At 40.1% G+C, this 23,915-nt stretch overlaps 2 protein-coding genes across 13 annotated transcripts in view; one reads left to right on the top strand and one right to left on the bottom strand.

Moving 5' to 3' along the window:
- fancc (FA complementation group C) overlaps nucleotides 1-3,224 on the top strand; it is a 181,488-nt gene extending 178,264 nt beyond the window's left edge. For all 3 annotated transcript variants that reach the window (XM_063068860.1, XM_063068859.1, XM_063068861.1), the window contains exon 15: nucleotides 41-3,224. In XM_063068860.1, coding sequence (XP_062924930.1) covers nucleotides 41-199 — 159 coding nt within the window. In that variant the 3' untranslated portion in view covers nucleotides 200-3,224. The remainder of the gene's footprint in view (nucleotides 1-40) is intronic.
- Nucleotides 1-23,915, bottom strand: part of aopep (aminopeptidase O (putative)) — a 295,893-nt gene that overhangs the window by 44,473 nt on the left and 227,505 nt on the right. For 6 of the 10 annotated variants that reach the window (XM_063068847.1, XM_063068844.1, XM_063068843.1 and 3 more), the window contains one exon: nucleotides 13,523-16,515. The exons of 2 other annotated variants lie outside the window; for them this stretch is intronic. The gene's annotated coding sequence lies outside the window, so the exon portion shown is untranslated. Of the gene's footprint in view, nucleotides 1-11,155; nucleotides 11,933-13,522; nucleotides 16,516-23,915 lie in introns of those variants that run through there. 2 more of the 10 variants (XR_010020602.1, XM_063068848.1) reach the window with 2 other exon arrangements.

The raw sequence follows: 23,915 nt of genomic DNA, 5'->3' as shown, positions 1-23,915 counted from the left end.
ATAGGACATCATGTGTAATTATGTGCTATCACTGTTGAAGTTCACCCTAGGTGGAGACTGCTTGGATGGAGTTTCTCAACTGCTGATTAGTATGGCGCACAGATTACAGAACACAAAACGTGGCAGTTTGAAAGACAGAATGGCGCACATCAACATTGAACTCCTGCAAACTCAGCTTCTGCAAGCCAAAGAATCATGAAAATGCAATTATAGTCCAATGATTACTTCATTGTTTTTTGCAAATGTTTGAACATTTGTACTAATACACCAGGTTGTAAGAAATTATGGAAGATATTCTCTGCAAATGTATAAATAAAGCACACAAGCTATAAATAATCAGGAGCAACATAAACAAAATGCTGGAGGAACAGCATGACAGACCATCTATGGAGAACAGTTGATGTTTCAGGCTGAGACCCTTCATTAGGACTTGATGGGAAGGGAGCAGATGCTGCCTGAGTTGCTGAGTTCCTCCAGTAATTTGTGTGTTGCTCAAGATTCTCAGCAGCTGCAGAATCTCTTCTGTTTATAATAATCTTGATTCTGAAACCAGCAACAATATTGACCTAGAACAAATTATAGCCCAGTCAATGTCAGATGCTGAAAAAAAGGTTAAAAACACATGATTAGACCTCTGTGCTGCTTTAAAATGAGTTATCTGCTTTCATTTTCCAACTGTATGATACAGCCTTACTTAAATAAAGAAATTTATATTGCCCATTTACACTTTTATCTTGTACACTGGATGGTGACAAGAGGCTGTACACTAACATTTTTCATTGTTATTTTTTCAAAGTAAATTTATTATCAAAGTACATATATGTCACTATTTACAACAATGAGATTCATGTTCTTGCAGGCATTCACAGTAAATACAAAGAAACAATTGGATCAATAAAAGATTACACCCAACATGATGGACAAACAACCAATGTGCAAAAGACAACAAACTGTGCAAATACAAAAAAAAAATAAATGAATAAACAATAAATATCAAGAACATGAGATGAAGAAAGTGAGTCCATAGGTTGTGGGAACAGTTCAGTGTTGGGTTGCGTGAAGTTCTCCCCTCTGGCTCAAGAGCATGATGGCTGAGGGATAATACCCGTTCCTGAATCTGGTGCTGTGGGTCCCGAGACCTCTGTACCTTCTTCCTGATGGTACCAGTGAGAAGAGAACATGACGTGGATGATGAGGGTCCCTGATGATGGATGCTGCTTTTGTGCAACAGCACTCCTTGTAGATGTGCTCAATGGTGGGGACGGCTTTGCCTGCGATGGACTGAGCAGTATCCACTACTTTCTGTAGGCTTTTCTGTTCAAGGGCATTGGTGTTTCCATACCAATTTTGCCAGAAGCATACTTTTTAAATGGTTGGAAATGGAACAATTTCCTGAACTGTGACTAGAACATTGAATTTTGACAGAGTGTATATTTTTACACTGACAAACTACCAATCACTGTATAGAGTGCCAAAACTACTAAAGGTAACCCCACAATTAGAACAGTCTGTATCACAATTTTCTTTAATGCAAACCCCCATTGAATACCATGTAATGGCAATAAGACTTGGATGTGAAGTTCGTGCATCTATTGGATTAGCAATCACAGCCAAAGCACTCTTCATTGGTGGTGCACTTTCTCTGACTTACCTGCGACTACCCAACCAATTGCTACAGTGATGTCATATCCAAATCTTACTGCCCCACAACTAAAAATAAAATCAGACATATCTGTTGTTGCTTTTGCATTTTGTGTTTACTTGTTTCCCCCCCCCCCAATAAATTCCATTAGTCAACTTTTATTGTGCATCTCAGGTCTTTTTGGTAGTGATTTGTGAATTCCATTAGGTTGAATTTCCATAACCCAAATGGTTGTAAAGGTAGGTCACCTGTATTCTTACAAAAACTCAGAGAAATAAAACTAAATACATTGGAAGCTTCAATGTATCCCAGTGTTACCTAAATGTAAAGATGAATATTAGAAGGTTATTAGAACAGGTAGCTATATAAAAATGTCAGACTTGCCAATTAATACTTTATATTCATTTGCATGGAAGACAACATCATACCAGACCTTTCATGAAATTAACAATGAGTTAAAGGTTAGAGCTCACTAGGGTTACCATCATAAAGAAATCAGTAGAAAAATAATTAAGTAGCAATAAAGATGGAGAAATTCAAAGACCTGAATACAAACCTGAGGTAGAAACCATACAAATAAGCAAGAGATTGCAAGCACTTCAGGAAATAGAAGTACAGCACAGCACAATGAAATTCATTGCAGTCCATCAACTGTTTGAAGAGCAAATCCCTCTCTCAAGCCTGCTCCTTCCAATTTTTCCAAAACTGTGATCTCATTCGAGAGCTTAGATTTGTAAAGTGTACATTTCAAGTCAAATAAGCTGATAGTTTAGGAGACTGCCTATCCACATGATTGATGTGCATTTTCTAAAACCCCTGTTGAAAGTTCCACAGAAGAGCTTAGATACAATTAAAGCTCATTAAAACAATTTATTGACCCGCTTTGAGGTCTGGTCAGCAGTAGGGAACATGGATTAGAGATTATGTTAAATTCAGCAATGCCATTCAGGGGAGAAATTTTTAAAAACTTAACCACACAATGGCTGGTAGAGATGTAAAGTTATATCTCAAAAGCAGATGCTAGTTTAAATCAATACAGTTTTAACATAATTATGGAATTAGGATACAGGTGATGATACTGGCTGGAACAACAAAATTATTTCCATTTCCTCGGAGAAAGGAAGTTATTCAACATTTTCATTGTTTTCCTGAAAATATATTGCAAGAATGAAACTTTATCAAATGGTCTATCCACCTGAAGTATAAATATGCTGATTAATCACCAACAGTGTAACTATTTCATAGTAAGCAACACACCTAAAAGCAGTAAAATATAATCATCTACTCTGAATTTTATCACTAATATTATGACCAAATTCAGGAACTTGCTACCTGAGAACATTGTGGAATTCCCCATTGCCAGAACAGCAATTGAGGATGGGCAACAAATGCTGGTGCTGACAATACCCTTATGCTGTACATTTTTAAAGTTCCTAATGAATTCAGAGGAAGGCTTATTACACTAAGGGTTTCAAAACAAGGACAACATTAAATGATGGCTCAGTTTGGGGATACAGTATGAACCTCTATTAGACCAGGGAGGCTTCTCTTTGCACTGTTTTTTCTTTAATGTACACAATCCCTCCACAATATGCCTGACATTAGGCCTGACTCCTGTTCCTGCTGAACTGAGCCAGTGTGTGATATTGTAACTGATATCAGTTCAGTAGGCACAAGAGATCAGGTCCACTTCTTGGAAGGGATTGAACAGATAGAGGACGTTGAAGAATATCTAAAATGGAAGTATTAATACAATATCGTAGGAACTGGAACAATATAGTGCAGGAAATTTTCCTTTAAGATCCTTTGAATCCTTCTGGCTCTGCTTTCAACCAGTTAGCAGTCCTTTAGAGCTTCATTAGTTTGGGTCAAATGCAGGCAGAGTTAAAGGTTACATTTTGCCATACCAGCAAGAAGCCATCCCAAAACATAATCTGGACCTTTCAGGTGGATTAAACGCAACCACAAATTTATCATTTGAAATCATGGATAACAGACGATTTCTTGAATTCACATAGTCCATCAGGAAGGAGGATAGCTATACAGTGGAGTATATTACAAACAATACTACTTTGGATAAACATTAGCAGACCAGTGTGATATCATAAGACCATAAGAGAGATAGAAGCAGAACTAAGCCATTTGGCCCATTGAGTCTGCTCTGCCATTTCATCATGGCAGATCCAATTTCCCCTCTCAACCTCATTCTCCTGCCTTCTCCCCGTAACCTTTCATGCACTGACTAATCACAAACATATCCACCTCTGCCTTAAATACACCCAGTGACCTGGCCTCCACAGCCACCTGTGGCAATGAATTGCATAGATTTGCCACCATCTAGCAAAAAAAAATTCCTAATCTGGTCCAAGTGATTTATCCATCTTCAGATCTTTCAGCTTCCCGAGCTCCTCCTCCTTAGTAATAGCCAATGCACTCACGTCTGCTCCCCAAACTTTCAGCATACTGCTAGCATCTTCCACAGTGAAGATAGATGCAAAGTACTTAGTTGTCCCCCATCACCATCTTTTCAGTGTCATTTTCCAGCCTTCCAATATCTACTCTTTCCTCTCTTTATATATCTGAAAAAAAGCATTTGATATCCCCTTTGATATTATTGGCTAGCTTACCTTCATAATTCATCTTTTCCCTGCTTATGGCTTTTTTTTAGTTGCCTTCTGCTTGGTCTTTAAAAGCTTCCCAATCCTCTAACTTCCCATTAATTTTTGTTTTATTTTATGCTCTCTCTTTTGCTTTTATGTTGTTTTTGATTCCCCTTGTTAGCCATAGTTGCATCATCCTGCCTTTAGAATACTACTTCTCTTTTAGGCTGTAACTATCCTGCGCCTTCCAAATTTCTCACAGAAACTCAAGCCATTACTGTTCTGGCGTTATCCCTGCTAAGGTCCCCTTCCATTCAACTTTGGCATGCTCCTCTCTCATGCCTCTATGATTTCCTTTATTCCACTGCAATACTGATACATTTGACTTCAGCTTCTCCCTTTCAAACTGCAGGGTGACATCTATCACGATCACTGACCCCTAAAGGTTCCTTCCCCTTAAGCTCTAATCAAATCCAGTTCAATGCACAACACCCAATCAAGAAGAGCCTTTCCCCTAGTGACCACAACCAACTCTAAAAAGCTATCTTGTACACATTCTACAAATTCTTACATTTGGGATCCAGCATCAACCTTATTTTCCCAATCTACCTACATATTGAAATCTCACAAGACTATCTTAACACTGCTATTTTGACATGTTTTCCGTTTCCAGTTGTAAATTGTAGGCCACATCCTGGTCACTGTATGGAGGCCTGTATATAACTCCCATCAGGGGCTTTTTATCCTTGCAGTTTCTTAACTATCCACAAGAATTCTATATCTTCTGATCCTATGTCACATCGTTCTAAGGATTTGATTGGGTTTTTTTTTGCCAACAGAGCCATGCCACCCCCTCTGCCAACCTGCCAGACCTTTTGTTACAATGTGTATCCTCGGATGTTAAGCTTCCAGCTATAATCTTCGTTCAGCCACGACCCAGTGATGCGCACATCATACCACTCTCGAACTGCAGTACAAGATCATCTACCTTATTCCATATACTGTATGCATTCAAATATAACACCTTCAGTCCTGTATTCGTCGTCCTTTTTGATTTTGACCCCATGTTACACTCATCCCGCAATTTTGCTCTTATCATCTGCATGTCCTTCCTGACAGTCTCACTGCATCTATTTGTACACCAACTGCACAACCTCAGCCCTTTGGTTCCCATTTCCTTGCCAATTTAGTTAAACCCTCCCCAACAGCTCTAGCAAGCCTGCCCACAAGGAAATTGGACCCCCTTGGGTTCATCTGTAACCTGACCTTCTTGTGCAAGTCATACCTTCCCAATGATCCAGAAACCTGAAGCCCTACCCCCTTTCTTCAGTCATGCATACATCTGCCAAATCATCCTATTCTTACCCTCACTAGCGCTTAGCACAGGCAGCAATCCAGAGATTACTACACTGGAGGTCCAGCTTTTCAGCTTTTTACCTTATTAAATTCACTCTTCAGGATCTCCTCCCTTTTCCTACATGTCTTTGGTACCGATATGTACCAAGACTTCTGGTTGCACCCCCTCTCCCTCTAGAATACTGTGGGCCCAATCCAAGATGTCCCTGATCCTGGCAACTAGGAGGCCAAATGTCATCTGGGTGTCACTTTCACATTCACAGAACCTCCTGTCTACTCCTCCAACTATGAAATCCCCTATCATGACTGCAGTCCTCTTCTCTGCAGCACCCCAAGATAGATTGTGCCCCTTAAAAGTATTAAAAGCAGTATACTTATTATTGAGGGGAATAGCCACAGAGGTACTTCCCATTGGCTGTTCATTTCCTTTCCCTCTCCTGCAGTCCCCCTCGTACCTGCCTCCTGCATATCATATGAGAAGCTGAAAGTTACAAAAAAAAACCTGCTGCCTTGTTAACATTTTCCGTGCAGATTTAACATTCAATGAGTGCAAAGAGTTTATCAAGGACCAAGAAGATGCAGCCTTAGCTTCAGTGTATGAAGAATCTATCCAAAAGTGGGATTAGGAGTTAGGAATTGAAAATATGAGAAACCAAAGTGTAGTACTGGTTTCAGATGAAAAAGCCTCTGGTTTATTTTCAGTCGTACCGCTCATAAAGAACTGATGGGCAAATGAATAGTCAAAGTTGTTTCCCCTTCTGCTGCTCTTGTTAAGATGGAAACCAAGGACATCAGAACAATTATTTTCAGTAACTTCTTTAATTACCTAGTTAATCAGGGAAGGTGGACATATACTGTATATACGGCTACTTATCTAGATCTTGCAGTGCAGATTACTTCATCATCCTAATAAAGGTTCTCGACCCAAAACATTGACTATTTATTCATTTCCTTAGATGCTGCACGACCAGCGGAGTTCCTTCAGCATTTTGAATGTGTTACTCTGGACTTACAGCATCTGCTGAATCCCATGTTTATCACTCTGTCACTAGTGGCTTATTAAATATGCTCCATCACATTACCACAAACAAATAGAGTCATAGACCACTACAGCACAGGCACAGGCCCTTCAGCCCATCTAGTCAGTACTAAATCCCAGTGTTAATTTCCCTCATCACATCCACCTGCACCTGCACCATAAGCCCTCCATGCCCCTTCCATCCATGTACCTATACAAGTTTCTCTTAGATGTTGAAGTTGGCCCTGCATTCACCACTGCGCAGGCAGTTCATTCCACATTCAACACCCTCTGAGTGAAGAAGTTACTCATATTCCCTTCAGACATTTTACCTTCCATCCTTAATCCATGGCCTCTTGTTCTCACCTCACCCAAATTCATTGAAAAAAGCCATTCTACACCCCTCATAATTTTGTATCCCTCTCTCAAATCTCCCCTCGATCTTCAACGTTCCAGGGAATAAAGTCCTTACTTGCTCAACGTTTCCCTAAAACTCAGGTTCTCAAGTCCCAGCAACATCCTTGTGAATTTTCTCCGCAATATTTCAATCTTATTTATAGCTTTCCAGCAGACAGTTGACCACAACTGGACACAATACTCCAAATTAGGCCTCACCAACGTCTTATACAATTTCAAAATAACATTCCAACTCCTGTACTCTATTTATGAAGACCAATGTGCCAAAAACTTTCCTTACAATCCTATCTACCTGTGATGTCACTTTCAAGGAATTACAGATGTGTTCCCAGATACCTCTGTTCTACCACACTCCTCAGTGCCCTACCGCTCAATGTGTAAGACCTACCCTGGTTGATCTTCCCAAAGTGCACACATCACACTTGTCTGCATCAAATTCCAGCTGATTCAGATCCTGCTGCAAGCTTTGATAGTCATCTTCGCTGTCCACTACATCTCCAGTCTTGCTGTTATTTGCAAATTTGCTGATCCAGTTTACCATATTATCATCCAGGTCATCGGTGTAGATGACATACAATGGATCCAGCACTGATCACTGTGGCACACCACTAATCACAGGCCACCAGTCAGACAGGCAACCATCTACAATCACTCTGGCTTCTTCGGCAAAGCCAATGCCCAATTCAATCTACTACTTCACCAGGAATATCAAGCCACTGAACCTTCTTGACCAACTCTGGAGGTCCTTTCTTTTAACTTAGAACCTAACTCCCTGAATTCACTGTACTCCATGTAGGCAACATCCACTGCCTTCCCTTCATCAACCTTCCTGGTAACTTGCTTGAAAAACTCTATATGGTTGGTTAGACAGAACTTACCACGCATGAAGTCATGTTGACCATCTCTACTCAAACTCTGTCTATCCAAATACTTATATGCACACAGACGCTTAGAATATCTTCCAATATCTTTCCCACTAATGATGTCAGGCTCACCAACCTATAATTTCCTGGCTTATTCTTAGAACCTTTCTTAAACAAAGGAACAACATTAACTATCCTCCAGCACCTCATCCATAGCCAAGGATGTATTGATGCCGAGATACATCTAAGATGCACTGGGACACATCAGTGATAATAACCTGGGGTCATCACGCATTTCAGGTCTTTCAACATCAGACACCCTCACCCAGGTGACCCAGCCAGGGTTGATCAGGCCCTGGCTTGTGTCCCAGCAGCATTGGTCCATGTTTTAACTATCTCGGCTAGGGCCCTGCAATTTCTGCACTAGCCTCCCACGACGTCAGAGGGAGCACAGTGTCAGGCCCTTGGGAATTTTTAGCAATTATTTACCTCAAAATAGTAACCACCTCCTGCTGTGTAATCTGTATAGGATCCATGGCCTCACTGCTGCTTTGCCTCGTATCATTAGACTCTTGTGTCCAGCTCCCGAGTACATATAGATGCAATAATATCTATTTAAGACCACCCCCCCATCTCTTTCGAATTCTTTCACCTCACCTGCTAGAGCAAACTCATGACTTCTTTTAGCCCTCCTGAATTTCATCTCAAGTGTTCTCTTGTATTTTCACACTCAAGAGCCTCATTTGTTCCTGCCTGCCCATGGCTGCTAGGCACCTTCTTTTTCATAACCAGAGCCTCAATATCTCTTAAATACCAAGGTTTCCTAAACCTGTGGTCTTTGTCTTTTTCCCGACAGAAACATACAAACTTCCTACTCTCAAAATTTCACTTTTGAAGGCCTCCCACTTACCAAGTACACCTTTGCCAGGAAACAACCTGTTCCAATCCACACTTCACAAATCCTTTCTGATGCCAGCAAAATTGCCCATTCTCCAATTTAGAATCTCAACTCGAAAACCAGACATATCCTTTTCCATGATTGCCTTGAAACTAATGGCATTATGATAACCAGATGCAGAGTGTTCCCCTACACAAACATTTGGCACCTGCCGTCTCATTCCCTGACAGATGATCTAGAATCACTCTCTAACTGGGATGGGACTTCTATGTACTGATTAAGGAAACTTTCCTGAACATATTTGACAAACTTTTCCATCCAGCTTTTACAGTATGAGAGTATGCAACTCTACTTTACACCCCACTATACATCATTAACAAACCTTCCCACTAGAATATTAGTCCTCCAGTTCAGGTGTAGGCCATCCCTCTGTACATGTCCCACCTTCCCTTGAAGAGAGCCCAATGATCCAAAAATCTGATGCCCTCCCTCTACACCAACTCCTTAGCTACGTATTAAACTGCATAATCTTCCTATTTCTGGCCTCACTAGCGTGTGGCATGGGTAACAATCCTCAGATCACAATCCTGAAGGTCCTTTCTTTTAACTTAGCCCCTAACTCCCCAAATTCACTTTGCAGAACCTCATCATTCTTCCTACCCATGTCATTGGTACCGAGGTGAACCACGACCTCTGGCTGCTCACCCTCCCACTTAAAAATGCTGTGGACTCGAACCCAGATGTCCCTTGTCACTAGCACCTGGGAGGCAACATGCTACCCAGGAATTTCATTCTTGTCCAAACAACCTCCTTTTAGGTTCTCCTAACCAAGGAATCCACTATCACTACAACTTGTCTTTTCTCCTCACTTCCCTTCTGAGCCACAGTGCCTGAGCAGTCACGTCTCAGCAGCAGAGACCTGACTGCTGTGGCCTTCCTCCGCCAGGTCATCCACCCAGCAGTATAGCTGCTGATGAGCAGAATGGTCACAAGGGTACTCTGCATTGCTTGCCTATCCCCTTTCCCCCTCCTGACGGCCACCCAGTTAATCCTGCACCTTGAGTCTAACTACTTCCCTCTCTGTCCTGTCTATCAACCCCTTCAGCCTCCTGAATGATCCAGAGTTCATTCAGTTCCAGCTCCAACTCCTTAACACGGTGTGATAGAATCTGCAGGCTGGGTGCGCTTTTTGTAGGTGGAGTCATCAGGGACACTGGAGGTCTCCCTACCCTTCTACATTCGGAAACAGGAGCATTCCAGTACCCTGTCTGGCATCCCCATTGCTCTAACAGCACAAGTAGTAAAGAAAGAACATATAACAAATCTGCCTACAGCCTAGACTCTCCTCGCCAAAGCTTTGATGAACCAAAGCCTCAACTCCCCACTCACACAATAGTTGCTCCACTTAAACCTAGCTTTTATTTTATTGGCCCAAGCCAGTTGCCTAATTATGCACAATCCACTGTCTCCGCGGGACTGTGACATACAGAATGAGCCCACTGCCGCTTCCATTTCTTTTAAACTCTCTCTTCCTCCAAGCAATCCTGTGTCTCTTTGATGTGTGCTCAACTTGAGTTTTCTAAACAACTGCTAAACTTTCCATTTATCTATTAAGACTAACTCCACTTACAATGATCTTGATTAAATCTCATGCTTCTCTTTCCAAATGCACTCCTACCACTGGCTGAGCTCATGACATCATTGTTATCCACAGATTTGCTTCTTCCCTCTTTGCAAGCAAGAGCACACAACACTTTGGGAAAAACCAGGGTTCCTTTCCATGCATTTTCAAACCTATAAACGTGAAAAGGAACTGGAAAATAGTGGCGCTTTAGTATCCTCCACTTTCAGAGATGGGGATACTGGGATTATACAGCAGCCTTTTGCAGCAGTTGAGCAGCATATATTGTACAACATTAAGATCGGCAATGTCAACAATGGTTGAAATTTAATTACTTTTATATGGATCAGATGCTACAGTAACTTATAAAAGTCAGCTTGCATCTTTACTGCCCTCAAGAGCAATTTATGTATCAGCAATTACTGAAATGATTCTTTAGATGAGAACCATAATATCATTCTTGCCTACTATGTGCTTGTTCAGATATTTGTACTTCACTAAAGCCAAGTGACAGATAATAAGGTTTTCATCTGCTGATGTGGATTCCCTAAGTCAGAAAATATGAAGAGGATGGATGCAAAATCCTCTCGTATTAAAATGTGCAGTCCATCAGATGGAGACAGATATTGTATCCTGGAGACTAATAAAGGGAAAACTACTGAACAGTAGCAATGAGTAATGCTATAATTGGTTATCCAAGCTCCATCAGATGGAGGAGTCTACCTGAAACATGAGTGGGTTGATGAAACAGGGCACTGCATCGAAACATATTTCCACAGGAAGTGCTAATTCATATACTGTTCAGAAATTGGCAACTTGATCAGTGGCACACATGTACCAAAAGCCAGTGTCTATGACCACATGATGACTAATCCCCACGACTTTCTGTTATGGTGCCACGCTGATCAATGACAAACGGTGCTCTCAAGTGAGCGAGAGAGAGGAAACACAGCTGAATTAAGGCAAAAGGGGAAGTGGAAGAGATAACTTCCCTCACTCAAGGCTGCCCTGTTCCCACTCAGTTCCCAACATAGTGCCTGGACTTCCAATGTTATCATTTTCCTCCTTTCATCCCTCGTTTCTTTTCTGAAAAATTTGCTTTATGTACGATGTTTTGTGGAGCACAGCAGCACCTGAACGTTCTGTTCACCCTGGCTGGTGCTGGTGTGCGCTGAAGGGCATCTCTCCATCTGTCCAAGGGACTGCGGCACTCCTTTCACAACTCCAAAGCATGCTTGATCTCAGCTGCAGGTCCTAATGCATTCCGAAGCACGAAGACAGCTGTCTGGGAATACTGCACACTCTTAGCTGACCTCCTTTGGAACTGCCGACTGTGAGTCTGCGACATAGCTGGTTCATCTGACAAGCGCCACATCTCTGTCGTTTCAGAACCTGCTGGAAGTCAACCCATGCAGTTCATTTTCTTTCGCTGCTGAAAGTGCGAGCTTCGGAAAATCAGTTGTCACTCGCCTCTATTACCCACTTGCTGTTTGGAAGATTCTGGATATACTGCATTTCTGACAATTTAAAAAAAGAGGATATTTGAAAATAAAATTTGAGGTTAAGCAGTGGTTGAGATAGTGTAAGAAAGAGTGAGGTGATAGAAGGTAAATCAGCAACAACCAGATAATAATACATCAGTTTATAAAATATCATTTATGGACATAATCTTAGAAATCATATTTCCTGCAATTTAAGTTAACGAATCAGGCTTTTCAATCAATAATGGTGACCTGAAGTGCTACAAGTTTACCTGAGCAGATTTTGGCTTGCTAAATCTGTCAGAATTAACTTAGATGTAGTCTTCCTTCCACTGACAAAACATGTCATCACGAGCCACCAGAATTCCCACTCCTGATCATTATTCAGTGGCTGTATGCATACTTGTGGGATGATTTAAAAGAGTTACGCTGAGACATAACAGCACCATTACATTTAAGTCAGGAATCATCAAGGTGGGTGAGCACTCTTTACAGGAAGGGGTGATGGGGAGAGGGAAGGTGAGGGATCGAATTGGAGGGCGGGTAGAGAGAGAGAGAGTGAAAACTTGGTCCAATAGATGCTTTATTACTAAATCCACAATAGCTGTTATGCTTAAGAAATCATTGTGCCAGACTGCTTGATATATCTGCAAACCTCAATGAAGTGTTCTACATTTTTGCACTGATTTGGTCACTATTCCTTTTCCTCAGGTGCAGAACTTAGCCACTGTGAACAAAGCAAAACAGGTCACTGTTCACCAATCAGCTAAGCTCTGCACCTTGCCAGAAAGATCATGCTTGACGGATGAATTAATCCACGGGAGACATTTTGTTGAAGGTGTATTTCTTTCTTTGTTGCAAAGAAGCACCTTTAAGCCCCGTCAGTTTCTGAACTCGTATGTTTGCTGTGGCTTCCACAACAGTCGCAAAGGCAGTGACTTTGTGGTAATCCCTGGCAATGTGATTTTTTTTAAATCTCATGACACAAATCAGAATGCCAGGAACCCACTCAGCCACAACATGAAAGAAAAGTTGCAGGCTCTCTCTTCCTCCATCCATGCTTGATGTATTATGCAGCAACAATTGAAACAACTGGTACAAAACACTCTGCTTTTTGGAAACCTTGCAATTCAAATCAAAACAATTCCTAATTTATTATGTATGTTTACTGCATACCAACATGTATCAACTGCATTATTGCGCAGAAATTAGTTTTAAACAATTTATCTAATTATCCATAAATCAGCAAATATTAACATTTGTATAAGAAAAGATATTCCAAAAATCAATTTAACCTAAAGATATCACTACTTGGTCACTTTCATCAAAACCAAATTATGTTTAGCCATTATGGAATAGGAAATGATACATAAGGAAATTAATCTGCAATTGTATTTAAACCATATACAAACAAAGTACTTCATTAATAACATTCAGCTGAAGATTGCACCATGGATAAAAATAACACATGAATAAGCAATTTATTATAAAAATTACTGTTTAAACTAAAACAAACGAGAAAATAAACCTTATATTTCACATTAAAATACAAGGCAATTTTTTTTGAAGTACACAAGTTTTCAAAAAAAAGTAGAGTTGCAACTCTCACATTTTCTGCATCAAACATCCAAAAATAAATGTACTACCTTAAAAAACATCAACTGACTAATTTCTACTTTGTTTCTTTTAAGTAGAATCAGCAGTGGACACTGATGGCTGACTACATCAGACAATGAAACAATTTGAATAATGAACGATGTCATGCAGATTGGAGAATCAGCAATCTCTAAAAGAAAGGCATTTTGATGTAATGTTTCAGTTTGATTTTACTGCAATTCAAGAGCTTTTCAAAGATTTTCATATTATAAAGTTTCATATTATTGTCTAAATTGCACCATTTAATACCAAAGAAAATGTAATTTAATGCAAAAGTATGACTTAATTACAACTGCTCGGCCAAAAGAAATTAATCTATACTCACATTAAAAAACATAGATTTAAAAGTATTTCTTTATCAAAAGAATTTATTTTAAATAAGTAAGTTGTCAACGTGAGCTTCCTGCTTAGACTCTGATTTATTAAGAATCTCAATGTAATAGCAGCACTAAGTTTTAAATACTAGACTTCAATTCAAATGAAATTATAATCTTGAGGAAAAACTTTTGAAGTTGTGCGAGGTAATCTGTGGCATTCAGTGAAAAGGACAGCAAAATGAGGTTACAAAACATTGGATAGAAAGCAAACTTAACAAGAAACCTATCAAATGACAAGTTAAGAATGCTTACACAAGTACACTGGGCACAAAGAATGCTGGAGGAAGTCAGCAGGTCAGGCAGCATCTATGGAGACGAATTGAGTCTACATTTCAGGCTGAGACTCTTCACCTGGACTGAAGGGGAAAGAAGCCAGTATGAGAAGGTGAGGGGAAGGGAGTGAGCACAAACTCTAAGGTGATAGGTGAAGCTAGGTGAGTGGGAAGGTAGATAGGGGAAGAGGTGAATGAAGAGAGAAGCTGGAAGGCGATAGGTGTAAAAGATAAAGTATGGAAGCAGAAACCTGATAAGAGAGGGGAATGGACCATGGGAGAAAGAGGAGGACAGGTCCTAAAGGAAGGGAGACAGGCAAGTAGAAGAGGCAAGAGGGAAACCAGAATGGGGGATAGGGCAGAAATACCGAAGGTTGGAGAAATCAGTGTTATTGCTGCCAGGTTGGAGGCTACCCAGATGGACTATGAGGTATTGCTCCTCTACCCTGAGAGTGGCCTCATCGTGGCAGTAGAGGAGACCATGGTTTTACATGCCAGAATGGCTCTTTGGTTGCAGATTATCCAAACTACTGGATGTTCTCTGTATTAATGCCCAACATGTATTGTGTTCATTTTTACTTTGACTTTGCACATTATAATAATAAATTATTCTGGTGAGTTTGAATGGACTGTGGCAACCAGGGCTTCGGTGTAAAGAAGAAAACCTGGGAACTGAACTCGTAGTGAGTGGGCGAGGACTGTGGAAACTTGGCATTTGATGTCTGGTAAGGGAGAATGACAGCAGAGGATGAATGGGAAGGGAGCACAGAAAATATCTGGTGAGCCAGATGCTGAATTACTGAGAATACTGAATTGATGGATAGCACATTGTTGGAGTTTTACCGTGCATAGGTAGGTTAGTTTGACAGCAGTAATGGTACATATTTTGCTTAATCTTGCTATTCATTCCTAATCCCACAGATACCCATAGGTCCCCAGAGCTCCAACTAAACGTGCAAAGCTGGCTTAAGCCTGGGCTGATATTGCAGCTTTAGATATTAAGGACATCATGGTGTCAATACTTCTTAATAAAATGTATAATTTGGCTGTTAATTATGAGTCCATCAATACTAAGTAAATTAAAGCCATGAAAGATTAAAGGAAACAATTCACTCTCCCACAACCTCAAGCTGAAGTAAAATAAAACCATTTTTGTTTTGAGTTGATGCTTCAACACATTGCTCCTCAGTTTTTATATCAAAGTATTATAAATTCACAATAATTCAAAATAACAATAAAAGGGTCATAAAACACAAGTCGCACTTATGTTCTAAATGTGTTACTTCAAAGAGGAAATGGCATTATAAATCTGGAATACAGATGCAATCTAGCATTGGATTGAAATGGACCACCTTTCCTTCAAAAGCACATCAAGCCCTGATTCCCATACATTCTTAGATGTCATAGAACAGTTAAACCTTAGAATCTTAAGGTTATGAATACTCAGCTTAAATTTCAGAAAGGAAAATGGTGAGACTTGTGAGCATAGAAGTCTGGTTACTGCAATCAAAATGTGTGGCTTCCTTCCTTGGGGGACTCTCTGCATGTCCTGACTTTTTTATATCATATTGCAATATTTAGTTGCTGACCACAAGATTTCTTGACTGACAATTCTTTTCTGCCCGCAAGAGAAAAGGCTAAAGTTACCAAAGCCAAATCTGAAAATCAGAAAATCAAAGTGCACTGCTCCAAAATCGTGCATTTGGTGAATATAACAGAGGATACATTTTAATTCTGATGTGTAAGTATGGAATATGCAAATTAAGCTGTTTATCAAATCAGATAGAATGGAGACACATATACTGTATGTTATGTATTTAATTTATATCCAGAGTAGATCATACTGCGATGCAAAATTTGTAAAATTCAATGTTTTCAGTGCAGTGAACAAATTAAATCTCTTCAACATTCTGTATACAAGACTAGTAAACAAATAAGAATAATTAAGCATTGTGTCTTTACCAGTGGATTAGTCCTGGGTTACAAATCACTGTGGCAATACTTAAATATTGCCCATACTGCAAAATGTATCACTAAAATTGATAAGGAACATTACATGCACATTTGGACATTTCATAATAATGAATAAAAATACTATGCAGGTTAATTTTAAATGTCTAAAAATACAATATATATTAGTCCAAAAACAATGTCTTCATATACAAGTAATAAGGAAAATAATTGAAAATCTTCTCACACTGACAGTTGAAAAGACTTGCAATAGAAGTGGTTCGCACAATGGTGGCTGCTGTCTAAATTTGCAGTGTGATAAGTGTACCCGGCCAACACCATTTATCTGTTCTGCATGGACCTGCTTGAAAGCATTAAGAATAGATATTATTAAATGGTTGAACTCACTTAACAGGAAATCAGGCTAACCTTTGAAGATCAAGAAGGATCACTCTTGGTACTGGCTTACTTACTACATCTGGGTACTTGTTAAACAAGAGCTTCATATTAACCTGTCCATTAGGTACACTGAAGTTCATAAATGAATGTTAATGTTCTTCTCCCTTTCCTTGAATAAGCAGATAAAAATTGCATATTTGAACATATTCTTTAAAAATTTAAGTGTTAAGGGCTCAGGTTTTACATACCAAGACTTGTTTCAGCCTGCTATACCTGCCCAAATTAATAATTAGGGATCTGCAGGGCTGGATAACATGGTATGTTCTTACATGCCGCATTCATCTCTGGAATTTGAATCTTGCCCAGACTCCTAAAATAAACATCTCTTGGAGGGATGCAATAGGCTTCATCTACAAAGAATTAAATATTTTCAGTCTATTTAACTGAGCGCAGCACACAAAATGTACATGACATATTGGCACAGAAATATTACAGGATACCAAGTTAATGCACATCACTGGGAAAAAAATATTTTATTTCCAACCTATACAATGTGTTGGAAAATAAGGTGATGGCCTCAGGTAGATTTGGCTGTTAAAATGTTAATCTCTCCCTCTCCAGTGTAGAGTGCCCTCTTGCTTCAAAACATCCACCATTGATCTTGTACCCAGAAAGACGAAGGAGGACACATGCCTGAACGACTGGTGTCCTGTCGCACTCATCTCAATAACAAGCAAATGCTTTGAGACGCTGGTCAAGGACCACATCTGCAGCTTGCTACCACCCACACTGGAGCCCCTACAATTCGTCAACCGACACAACCGATCAACAGAAGACGCAATAGCCACAGCTCTACACACCGTCCTTACACATCTGGAGAAGAAGGATGCTTATGTGAGAATGCTGTTCTTGGACTACAGTTCAGCTTCAACACCAGACTTGACAAGAAGTTCAGAGACCTTGGCCTTCACCCTGCATTGTGTAGCTGGATCCTGGACTTCCTGTCAGATCACCCGGCAGGTGATAAGAGTGGGCTCCCTCACCTCTGCCCCTCAACACAGGTGCCCCGCAGGGCTGTGTCCTAAGCCCCCTCCATTACTCTCTGTATACCCACGACTGTGTCGCCACCCACAGCTCCAATCTGCTAATTAAATTTGCTGACGATACTACATTGATTGGCTTAATCTCAAATAATAATGAGGCAGCCTACAGAGAAGAAGTCATCACCCTGACACAGTGGTGTCAAGAAAACAACCTCTCCCTCAACGTCGCAAAAACAAAGGAGGTGCTTGAGGACTACAAGAAGAATGGAGACAGGCTAACCCCTACTGACATCAATGGATCTGGGGTTGAGAGGATGAACAGCTTTAAGTTTCTCGGTATAAACATCACCGAGGACTTCACATAGTCTATACATACCAGCTGTGTGGTGAAAAAAAGCACAGCAGCGCCTCTTTCACCTCAGACGGTTGAGAAAATTTGGTACAGGCCCCCAAATCCCAAGAACTTTCTACAAGGGCACAATTGAGAGCATCCTGACTGGCTGCATCACTGCCTGGTATGGGAACTGTACTTCCCTTAATCACAGGACTCTGCAGAGAGTGGTGCAGACAGCCCAACGCATCTGTAGATGTGAACTTCCCACTATTCAGGACATTTACAAAGACAGCTGTGTAAAAGGGGCCCGAAGAATCATTGGGGACCCAAGTCACCCCAACCACAAACTGTTCCAGCTGCTACCATCCGGGAAACGGTACCACGCCATTAAAGCCAGGACCAACAGGCTCCGGGACAGCATCTTCCACCAGGCCATCAGACTGATTAACTCATGCTGATACAATTATATTTCTATGTTATATTGACTGTCCTGTTGTACATACTATTTATTAAAATTACTATAAATTGCACATTGAACATTTAGACGGAGATGTAACGTAAAGATTTTTACTCGTGTATATGAAGGATGTAAGTAATAAAGTCAATTCAATTCATTTAAAATGCTGTTACATTATCTCTTCCACATTAATATTTGTAAGACTGACAGCTAGCCACTATCATTAAATTTCAAGAATTCTCTTAATGATAATTAAATATACAATGGATGTCTGGCACATTAATAGAGCCATTAACATTATAGACGCGGCTTAACAAAGATGAAGGCTAATTATTTGAAGGCAATGTCCTGACGTAGACCAAAAACCAACTCTCTGCTCCTTTACTGTTTCCAATCACTTGTCATTAAGCTAAGTTTGGGTGGTTCTTGTCAAACTTGTCGAACATGCTGACTGCCCTCTAATGAGTAGTAGATTCCATGGTTCACATTCTCAGTTCTCTCCCAGCTACTTAGTAAAATTCCTGGACCTCTGCCTTTGTATTCCCTTTCATCTGTACATTTCCTTCTTTCTGATTCCATGGAAAATGCTTTCAGCCTGCTACCAAGTGCTACTGTCAGCTTAGTTTAGTTGACACCAATTGCTTCCAAGTTAGAATGATTGAAGTACAAAATCTAGGCTAATACTCCAATGCAATAATGGAGGAGGACTGAACTGTCAAGACAGTGCTCCTCTTCAAATGAACTGAAATGTCTGAATAAGGAGCCTTCTGCCCAGGAGGTTCAAGAATATCACTCAGTGCAGTCTCGCAATGCCAAGCACATATTAACTGACTATCATAGTCTGTAGGACTTTTCAAAGTTAAGAATGAGATGAGTTGAATGGAATTAATTTATTGTACACAGTGTGCTCTAGGACCACCTGGGACACCTTTTTCTATTGACTGCAACAGATTTTGAGAAAATATTTTCCAAAATTTTCCAATTAGGAAAATATGCATGTGAGTTTTAAATTACTGAGTACAGGCCACAGAGTATGATATTGAAGATTTCCAAGTATCATGTTCTTATTTCAACATTGTGGTTAACTGTTAATTGCTTCTGATGTAAGCTCCGACCTATTCAGTTGTACCATCAGCACTCTATTTAAACAGAGAAAGAACAAAACTGCCTTTGGCCTTTCCATACTGAATCCAGTAAGGTGGCCTCTAGGCCCGCCTAGAGAAACTCCCTCACAAACATCCAGGCACTGGTGTCTAAGCTTGGAGAAGCTATCCCATGGTCCAGTCAAGTGACGGGCATCCTCACAGAATCACATTTTACAGATAGTTCTGTCTCGTCAACAATACAAACCCACTAGAGGTGGTAATACTGTGGTAGGCAGGGATGCTGGTAGCCTAAATCTTCAACTCCAGACCCTTTGAGATCTCATGGCATCAGATCCAATATGTGCAAGAAACCTTCTCCTGGCCACCGCCTCCTGTTGTCTCTCAGCTGATGAATCAGTAGATCTCTCTGGCAGCAACCTATTTGTCGTTACCTACCATCACCGGTAGCCTTTGACCATCTACCAAAGTAGCAGAGAGATCAGTCCATTGTCTCACAGACCCAGCAAACTAGAGTTACATCTGACCACCATTCACTCTGTTTGGAGTCTGCAATCTCTGCGTGACTGCACGCATTCCCTCCCACTTCAAAAAGCTGTTCAGTTTACTGCTCCTGATGTAGATGGGGAACTGCAGATTGGGGGACAGTTAATGGACATTTGTCATAGAATAGGTTACAGGAAAATGAGTGGGTGAGCCAGTACGAACACAATGAGCCAAAGGGCTTTTAGTCATAAGGAAAAAATAAGAAAAATCTACAAGACATCCCCTTCATTACATTAGACATTCCTTTCCTCCACCACTGACATATGGTGGATGCAGTGTGAACCATCTGGAAAAGGCACAGCAGTTATTCACCAAGGCTTACAGACCATCACATGCTACCAGCATAATGATAAGGAATATAGACGCAAAAAAACACCACTGCTTGCATGTTCCCTCATCCTCCATTAATCACTGCTGAGCCTCAATCTGCTAACTTTGGGAGCACCTCCACCAAGTGGACTTTAGTCCATTGCTCTCTCATGGGTAATTTGGTATGAGCAATAAGTGGCCCAATCCATCATGGGTAAAGCCCTCCCAGTCATTGGGCACATCTACCTGAAATGCTGTCTCAGGAAAGCAGCATCCACCAGAGGGACTCTCACCACACAGGGCGTTCTCCCTTCTCGCTGCTGCCATCAGGAAGAAGGTACAAGAGCCTCAGGGCCCAAACCACAAGGTTCAGGAACAGTTAGTACCCCTCACCCATCAGGCTCTTGAATCAAAGGGGATAAATTCACTCATCTTCACTTGCCCCATCATTGAGATGTTCCCACAACCAATGGACTCACTTTCAAGGACTCTTCATCTCATGTTCTCAATATTCATTACATTTATTTATTTTTATTTCTTCTCTTTGTACTTGCACAGTTTGTTGTCTTCTGCACTCTGGTTGAAATGCCCTATTTGAGTGGTCTTTCATTGATTCTGTTATAGTTATTATTCTACAGATTTGTTGAGAATGCCAACAAGAAAAGTAATCTTTATTTACATACGGAACCATGAAAAGTAAAGGGAACATAGTTTCAGGATAGTGGTGATGGTCGTTGGAAACACCTTCAAGGGTCTGTGACTGGCAGCTTGGTTCCATATTTCATTCAATAACATTTCCTGCTTCTACTCCTGCCGCTGTTACAGAACATATTTATACTTGAATAAACTGTTTACATTTTAAACATAAACATTTATTTATTCAATTTGCTTTTAACTTATGCTTCTGAGAAGTTATGAGCTATTAAAGAAAAGCAAACAATCAGAAGGATTTTCTTTCCACATGTTGGAACTGAAGCCATAATATCTCATGAGGTCCAGAGTTAAGGGTGAGAACTCGCAGTGTTGCCTGCCCCGGTGGGCTGCACTGTTAGCGGGAAAGAACACACCCAGTGTTGTGATATACGAATCTGCCATATTCTCTGTAAACAATGATTCTGTGAGGATTATTGTCTTTGGTCACTTGTTTATTACCTAATAAACCTGACAGGAATACAAGTATTCTACTTATCATATTCAGAAACATGTTGGAAGATCAAATAACCTTCAGCTTCTATAATTTAAGCTCTTTGCAAAAAATATATTCATCTCCTTTCTATTCCAAACAAAAATCCATAGCACTGTGCAGAGATTTCTGTTCAGAGACAAATTCTGCTCAAGACGAGAATTCACATGAGAGAATCCATCATCCTCACTAATGAAGTAGTAAGGTATTTATCCCTTCTTAACCAAATATTTAAGTCATGGTGAATGATTATAAATCTCAATAAAACACTTAATTAAGGTTGTATCTGAAGACATATCAAGAGGCCTCAGTTGATAAGCAGGGTTAAAAAAAAAGCTGGAATCCAAAAGCCAACTATTTGACTGAGTGCAATCCACTAGGACTGCATGAAATAACCGAAGAAAATATTACTCCTTTCTCTGCTGAGTTCAGAATTAAGCTCCATCAAGAAAAGACTATTTAAGTATACACAAAATTAGAAAGTTATTCATTGTCTGTTTCATAAATCCTGGATGTCTGTGGCATTCAGAGAGCAGTTGACTTTTTTTAAACCTTCTTGGCATTAAAGCTCTAGCACAATATATTTCAAAAAACCATTAGGAAATCTGTGAAGAATATTGCATCAGAATATTTTACACTATGAAGATAATAACTTTAAAAAGATTTGGATGGAAATCTGAAATTATGGGTATAGCCAGTGAGCCACAATATTTGTGAAGAAAACTAACTCTGCTCTGCCAGTTTTTTGCTCATCTCTATCTCCCAGTCTATTATTATTCATATATACTCAATTTGTTCTTATTATTCCCTTATTACTCACAATTTACAGTAATACCACTTATGCTGCTCTTGCATGCATGTGTGAATATTTAAATCCTTCTTTTAAAAGAGCTATCCATATTTCTTTTAGCTCTGCCAAAAAAGTCCTCAAATCAAAACACACCAGTAATTTCAGTCACACACAAAATGCTGGAGGAACTCAGCAGGCCAGGCACCTATCACTTGTGTTTCTCTATTCCCGCCCCCCCCCCCACCTTTTAAATCTACTCATCTTTCTTTCTCCAGTCCTGCAAGGGTCTTGGCCCGAAACGTTGGCTGTACTTTTTTTTTACCACAGACGCTGCCTGACCTGCTGAATTCCTCCAGCATTTTGTGTGTGTTGCTTGGATTTCCAGCAAAATGCAGATTTTCTCATGTTTGTTATTAATTTCAGTCAATTGACTTTTGCACCAAAGACAAAACTTCACCACAAGTAAATAGGGATTTAATCACAATGATATGGCAATGAAGTGGAAACTACGAAACTTGTCAAAATAGCAAAGCCTACTTGCACCTTCACTAGTCACATTCTGCATATTTTGTCTCTCCTACAAATATCCTCACCCATCTCCCAAGTTCAGTCCCCCATTTTGGTACCCTTCTCTGAAGTACTGTGTCTCTGGACTCTAGCAGTACTTTCCACATTTACATGACTCAACCTCCACTCACCTCTTCAATGATTTCTCATAGTGGACTGGGAAACAGCTAACTTCTTGTTGCACTTATAATCAATCACTACTGGCAAAAATTATACAAACTAAACTACCTATTAACAAACCTACCAGAGAAAAAGAGATAGTGGTGGAGAAGAATAGGATGGATAAATTGGTAAAATGGGGGGGGGGGGGGGGGGACTCAATAAAAGAGAATGCCGGAACAGATTACAGGATACAACAAATGTCTAACGAAGTTTCTTGATCAGATAATTGAGAGAGTAGGATAAATATGTAAAAGTATCATAAGAAATCCTCTACAAACATTCACTATTCTCTGCATGAATTCAGTATTTTATAATTAAGAATCTTAACATGATTTCTCAGCTCATTACTTTATACAAAGATGCCAGCTTCAGCAGACTTAACTCACACTTCAACTGCTGACTCATGCCTTAAAACCAGTACCTCTGCTGCAACTCCTTCAATAATTGCAAGAATTTTTCAGTTATTTTCTGACTGGAAAAGTCACGTTTTTATCTCATTGCATTTACTGCCAATTTCTAGCCATATCTCATTTTCACAAGGCCTATATCTGAACCTTCTCTCTAATTTGGCATCTTTATCTCCAATAGCCCAGTGGCTCTTACAATTACCTGGACTAAATATCCTTCCTCACTGCCTTCTGCAGAGATTCCATTCCATTCCCCCAACGTCTTTGTAATATCTGCTCTAATCCAGTAATAAAAACAGAAATTCTGAATCGAGGAACATTACCCACCAAGCTTTTGCATGAGAGGCCCAGAAATACTAAATTTAAGCAAGCTCCTGAAGTCAGTTTCCCTGTTTCCACTCATACTACCCCAACTCCCATTACTAATCAAGGCATTAATCAAGTAATTTCTGCCACGTAAGGAG

The sequence above is a fragment of the Mobula hypostoma genome, chromosome 16, assembly GCF_963921235.1.
Source record: "Mobula hypostoma chromosome 16, sMobHyp1.1, whole genome shotgun sequence".
Taxonomy (NCBI): domain Eukaryota; kingdom Metazoa; phylum Chordata; class Chondrichthyes; order Myliobatiformes; family Myliobatidae; genus Mobula; species Mobula hypostoma.
The sequence above is the reverse complement of the archived record's forward strand: the minus strand, read 5'-3'. Positions and strand labels throughout refer to the sequence as shown.